At 36.0% G+C, this 6,737-nt stretch overlaps 1 protein-coding gene across 1 annotated transcript; it reads right to left on the bottom strand.

Annotated features, from left to right (window-relative positions):
- Window positions 1-2,037: 2,037 nt before the first annotated feature.
- On the bottom strand, window positions 2,038-6,474 carry LOC124403993 (synaptogyrin). The gene is made up of 4 exons (XM_046877785.1): window positions 6,320-6,474; window positions 5,026-5,249; window positions 4,585-4,732; window positions 2,038-4,436 (listed from the first exon to the last, which is right to left on the bottom strand). Exons 1-4 carry the CDS (start codon window positions 6,419-6,421, stop codon window positions 4,233-4,235), a joined length of 678 nt encoding a protein of 225 aa, XP_046733741.1. The 5' UTR covers window positions 6,422-6,474; the 3' UTR covers window positions 2,038-4,232.
- Between the last annotated feature and the right edge of the window lie 263 nt (window positions 6,475-6,737).

Below are 6,737 nucleotides of genomic sequence, written 5' to 3'. Positions count from 1 at the left end.
CAATTCCAGTACAAGTGTTAGGTGTCAGTGTATAGTAATTCCACTCTAAGTTTAGTATCATGGAATATCACACAATAATTCGGATTATTATTGCTGGAAACAGGAGTTTAATATACACCATCTTCAACAGAATAATGCAATGTTGTATATGATAGTCACTGTCATGGTCAGTAAGTGTAGCCCAAGTTTAATCATATTTTGTTAGTATTTCACTAGATGTTGATCCCAGGACGAATAACACGCGTTATCTGGAATCCTTGACGGCCAAATAATCTATGAAGACTCACGAATAGATTTCGCGACAAAAAAGTCTCTGCTTCAAAAATCACGAACAAAGTAAGACTAAGTCCTTCGGATTACAGCTGGAAATTCTCCCATTATTAAAAGATCTGGAATTAATTCTTTAATGCATTATATCGACGTAATTTGGCAGCGGAATCTGTTACCCGCAGTCCGAACGCGCTGAATTCATCAACCCGAACTCACCGTTTCGTTACCGCTGCTCATATCGTAAACTCGATTCACATTCCGCGGCTAATTGGGCTAGTAGTGTATCCCAACCGGTAAGTGTAGAAATCGCTGATACCACACTGGCAAACTACCATCGACCTTTGCTTTGGATCGACTTAAGTCAACGTCATCGACAGACATCGACCAGACTTTTTTTCGACTTCTAGCAACCCCAATGTCATGTTCGGGATCGTTACAGCAGTCCATTTTTGCTGTCGGGATGAGGGTCACGCTATTATTAGTTCCCCGCAATAAAAGTATAATTTCTCTAAAACTGTAAGGAACGACGCAATCTTTCGGAAAATTTGAATCCAGACAGGCTCGCTAATTTAAATTTAATGACCAATCAACACGTAATTGGCACAGTTTGAGACGCATCTTGACAAGATCTGTCATTATCACGTGGTCGTAGTGCGATCACTTTTGACATTTAACAAAATAATTGACAGCACACATCAAGTACCTTGTCATGACAACGAACTTATCTTGTCTAACATGTCTTCTGCGTAAAAGTGCTGTGACAAAATTCCACAGTGAGGCTCGATTACTGGTTGCTCGAAACTGCCACACTATCGAGAAGAAAGATGCCCAAAAAGAAATCCTGTCATCGGAGGAATTGGATGGAAAAATTGACGACTTGACAGAGCCAACAACGTGCTGCATGTCTGGCTGTGTCAACTGTGTCTGGATTGAGTACGCTGAAAAATTGAGTAAATCTTTAGAGGAAAGTAACGAGGATTTGCAGAAAATAATAATGGACAAGGTGCAGGATCCAAACATGCGAGCGTTTCTCACAATGGAGTTGCGTTTTAGAAAACTAATACCATGATCATACATCATCATAACTTTAGACAGAATATAATAATGGTGTAAATAAACTAGTGAAAAAATGTCAATTTATACTAGCTGTATGGAATATCAAATAATGAGGTTGTAAATAGTGACAAGTAATATAGTGTAAACTAATTAGATAGTAACTATATGATAATCCACGTGATATCGTCAAGTCGTACCTGAATAGGCAGTCTGTGAGACTTCCATTTGATAGATTACATGTTGCAAATTTATAAAGAGAAAAATGAATGAATATGAAAAAGCAACGCAATACGAGTTAAGAATACTCAAGAATCTAGACGATAAAACAGGATTGTCATGATATTCATAATATGTACATACAATTACCAGCAGCAATAAAGATTATATGAATACTACATAAGATAACTTACAATCTCTGAAACTTCATTCTTAGCTGTCCTGAACATTTAACACATACAATGAAATCGAATAATAAATTTAGCTCCTAAATAATCCTTGTAATTAGATAACAAATCATAATTATATGCTTCTATGATAGATAGTTAAATTGTACTGCTAGATTTTGTTCAGTACATAAGATTGGTGTAAATTAAAAAGAAAATAACTTGGGGTGGCCATGTAAAATTGTCAATTACAGTAGAAGAAAAAAGTAATTAACACAATAGATGGTAACATTTATTTGCATTTTGGAATAATACGGGTTTTTTCTTCCTTATAATAAATACGTACAGAATATCATAATTTTTTTTCAACTAAATACGCATTTGGGTAGGTATTGCGAACGAATAAATTGAATCAATCGAGGATTAAATACATTCAGCGCTTTTGTCGTTCTTGTTTTTAGTTGATCTTTTGTACAAAAAATGTATTAGGTGCACGCACTGTGGTATTGCTTCATGTACTTTTGTAATAATATGGCAGCTTGCGTGCTCATCTAATTTAGTTTTAACCATATACTTATAATATAGGAATTAAACAGTTACTATAAACAATGTAAATAGTACACAAATCGAGTTTTAAATAGCAATAATAAAAATCATTACATACGAAATATAACGAAAACTTCCTATATACCCTTGCTCGGTGTGTTGATTGGTACTTAATAATAATACTAACAAATGAGGTAAATTTCATAGACCAACAGTTTCTATTTCTCTATTTCTCTCTTAAGTTCACTAGTATGATTTCTCGCAATTTATTATTTTATCACATCTTGAGAAAACTTTTTCATGCTATTTATTCCTCCTTTCACGATAAACTTTGGCTAAAATCAAGCAAGTAAACGTTTGGTTTGTTGCACAGAAATTATTCGGAATACGGTTTTTTGGTCAGAATAGAATATTCTTGACTAGAGCTTCATCTAAACACTGAGATCTCTGTGCACGAGCACCCTCAACACCACTACATTTAAATGCAAGACGATTATTACTAATAATAACTGTTACTCATATTATTATTTTTAATACATGTTCTATAGTTAGTTCCGCTAGTATATTCGTTTTATTCTACAGTTAATTTTTTTTCACGTTTCGCTATACGTGTGGTATGTATGAATGCTTGGAAACATGTGAGTTAAATTATAAGCCTATTCATATCAATGTAATATCTAACAACTTTTGTATCAGCCAAGAAATTTAAAGCTATTTGATGTTTCCAAATACATTGGAGGGTTTGAGAATAAGAGATCGACAATAAAGGTAGTATTTGCCGCTTTGGACTTTCCCTCGACTGATTATAACTTCAACAGGTCAATGAGATTCTTTACTGACTGTATAAGTAATAAGTGTATTAAGTAGAAAAGTAAGCATTTAAATCAACCGCGAGTATACCTGTATAATTATCAATGGCTGAGTATTTCCGGATCCTCAAAACTTGGATTAATTAGCTCATGTTGACCATAATACATTCGTCAATGTGATAGCTGACTTATTCTCAAGCCCCGATACACTATTGCAGTATGTCATTGAAGCAAGATGATACAATAGGTATTAAAATAAACAAAAAGAAAACGAAACGAAACTAAACTAATCTTACTTCATCTTTACATTAATTACCTTATGATATAGATAATAATGCAAGTTGTGGTCACTATGAACACGTCACAACATTAAAATATATTGTAGTATATAGCCAGTATGTACTAACTTATTAATCATAAGATACTATTCATCTTCGTTTTATGCTTTTAATTTTCTTCTTTATTTTTTTGCTAATCATTTATTGTTGCATAGTCGAGAAATGGTCGTATAGGTTTGCCTTCATGATGATTTAGTCGGCTTAATATTTGTATATATTAAATATTTGTTTATTTCATATTGAATAGCGCACAATAACTTAAGTACAAGTGGTCAACAGTTAACCACATATCAACAAATAACTCTTCCTCATCACCCCCTCCACCTTTCTCTTAAACTTATCCTATTTCATAAACTTCGGCAGAGCAGGCTATCAAGAAAAAGCGTAGTCCTGTCTTTATATTGTAAAGACTACTATCCGACGCGTGTTTTTCACGACTTTTATTTTAATTTGTTTGAACAACAGAATGATGTAATTCTTCTAGGATTTATTACCGGCATTATTATTCTCAAGGAAAGGTCCCAACCTCCGACAATACATACGAGAATACCAATGATTAATATGATCTCAGAAAATATTTGTCTGATGATAAATAGAATTTGATAATTTTTGGTATATAGATGTACCAAATTTTGAAAACATGAATAATTTATAGCACAAGTACTACAATAGAGTTCTATGAATTCACCTATGGATAATTTGGCGGGTGACAATGTGATGAATTCGTCAAGGTGTCGCTGAGAAGAATTAGAATCTTCAAACAGATTATAATTTCTCACAAGTTACTTTTATTCATTTAATAGCCAACCCTCAAAGTCCGTAGAATAACTTTAATAAGCAGGTGCTTGGAAGTCTCCCATACCTCGTTGCTGCTGCTGCTGCTGATTGAAAGGTGGTTCCTGATAAGCTGCGTCTGTAGCATCAGGGTAACTCGTGTAGCCCGCACCTCCAACTGGATCAGCTTCGTAACTTGGAGCAAAAGCTGCATCTGTACCTTGCTTGAATCTTTGGAACGCAAACCAGGCGCATCCAGCCTATACATTAAATGAGACAATTAATATCATTGATATTCACCAGAGCATTGGTCATGATAGTCGAGTGAATAATAGTATCATACATATGTTCGTCTGCCAACCAATTTAGATAAAATATAAATAAATTCTTCCCACTTATCTCTCTTACCCATGAAAATATCGAGAAGAAAGAGAAGGCTATAGCTGCTTGGACATCGTTCACACCGATTCCACCCGTAGGCTTTTTTGAATTTCCCCATGCGTTGGTTAGGTAACAGAATCCAACGAAGTACAAGAACGCCCAAAATCCAGAAATTCTAGAAGGAAAAGAATACGGTGTCAGGGAAATTTTTTTTTCAGTGCAATAGTATCAACTACAACAATACTTTGTGAAGTATCCGGCCCAAGTATAAGCCCAGTATCAGTGGATTTCAGTTTAATTTTAAAAGAATTGATTATTTTATCAGATGGCAGAAACAAGGTATAATCACAAGCACTTGAAAATTTGCAAAACTTGATCTAAATGACTCACCAAACGATCATCACGGGTGAATCGGTAAAATACTATATTTTTCATCAGATTGAAATATTTCTCAATTGTCAGTCTTACCCAAGATCCAGAAGAACGTAATGTTTGCGTGTCTTGACAGATGACATTTGTTCAAAGAGGTATTCTCCAGCGAGGAATCCGATACTTCCCAAGAAAGCTAGAACACCGATTCCCACGCCGTAATTACAAGCATTTGTATCTCCATTATAAAGGCAAACTTCCTTTCCATCCTCTGATGCGTAGCCTTTGCTGCTGATGGATCCAAAGACGATTATTGCAAACAGCTGGGAAAAAATTTAAAGGAATATTATGATGTTAACATATATTTGTAAATAAGGAACTATTGGACGATACATGCGCTGTGGTGCTTTTAGTTTTGACCATCGTTTGATAGCACGTTATCAATGTAACCGCAAGTGAATAAAAGTTCTGGGTAAACCTAAACCCTTTGAGAGATGAAACAGAATAGTCTGTTAATATTACTAATTCTTTCCAAGCGAATGAAGGTTTTGACAATATCAAACGTTCAATGAAATCTTATGCATGTGATTATCCACTGAACTTTGATATCTGGCATTATTATTCCTTGTTTAAATTTATAAGCACAGTATTGTTCATCAATTGTATGTATATTTATATCAATATACATGGGTATGTTAAAGAACATTATCAAATGCGAAAGAATATTGTTAAAGAGTACGTATAAGTTGAAAGATTTTCAAACAACAGCAGCAGTGCTGTAAGCTGGGATATTTCTAGTCATCAATTGTATCAGTTATAAATATATTAATTGAGTATCTATAGCTAGAAGGTAATATCCTGAGGGGAACAATGCTGAACAAAAACAGGCTCATTATTGTATAACTATCACACATCCATGGATGCTTTGTTGAAATTCCTAACACCGCTTCGATCGCGGAGATTCATGGAATCGCTTAATGAGCAACATTTCGTCTGGGATTACAGGAATCGTGACAGGTCGCTCTTATCCGACAGAACAGACGAGCCCTAAATACCGATGCTCGTTAAAACGCTATACAAAGTGATTCGACACCGAATTAAATCGAGCGTGACCTAGATACGGATCTAAAACACCATGAGAGTTTATCTCATGGGGCGTATTGCATTAATTCGTGAAAAATCAATAGGGCAACCCCGTGTAGGCGTTAGGCGGGGGTTGAGAAGGGGTAAGAAGGAAGAGGAGAGGTGGGCAGGGGCGGGGGGAGGTGGAGGAAGAGACGACTGTCAAAATCGATGTCTGACAGGAGTTTGAGGATCGCTTCTAACGACGATTCATAATGAGATGAAACGCACGGTGATATTACGCGACTTACGATAAAGCTCTTTCACTTACCAAACACAACGCTCTGAGTATCACTTGAGGCCTTTGGACAAATGCGATGGGGTCGAAAGGAGCCCCAGCCTTTCCTCCACCGTAAGCTCCGCCACCGTCCATCTTTTCGTGAGACTGAACTGGTGGATATTTAAAGCGTACGCCGAATCCGCGGCTGTCGCGATCACGCAGATGGCGTACTCGGTCTGATTTACCGAAAATCACTGTCCCGCAGTGTTTCCTGCCCTCTTGCGGATACCTGACAAACTCAATTGAAGGAGAGATCTTTTTTATCGGCTGAAATCACCGTCGGTAAAGCGCGTTTCCTCAAATTAAGTGTAACGGGCGTATGTGTAGGATTTTGACTAAGAATGACCAAAAATAATCGATTTCCGATTAAATCGATTATATTCACTCGATTAATCGAGTGTGATTGATT

The sequence above is a fragment of the Diprion similis genome, chromosome 3, assembly GCF_021155765.1.
Source record: "Diprion similis isolate iyDipSimi1 chromosome 3, iyDipSimi1.1, whole genome shotgun sequence".
NCBI lineage: Eukaryota > Metazoa > Arthropoda > Insecta > Hymenoptera > Diprionidae > Diprion > Diprion similis.
Note: the sequence above shows the minus strand (reverse complement) of the source record. Positions and strands in the feature narration are given on the sequence as shown.

Coding starts and splice junctions, on each gene's coding strand:
- LOC124403993 (XM_046877785.1), bottom strand. CDS start 6,421: ATGGACGGTGGCGGAGCTTACGGTGGAGGAAAGGCTGGGGCTCCTTTC. Junction 5,250..6,319: donor TACTCAGAGCGTTGTGTTTG/GTAAGTGAAAGA, acceptor ATTTTTTCCCAG/CTGTTTGCAATAATCGTCTT. Junction 4,733..5,025: donor TACGTTCTTCTGGATCTTGG/GTAAGACTGACA, acceptor TTTTCCTTCTAG/AATTTCTGGATTTTGGGCGT.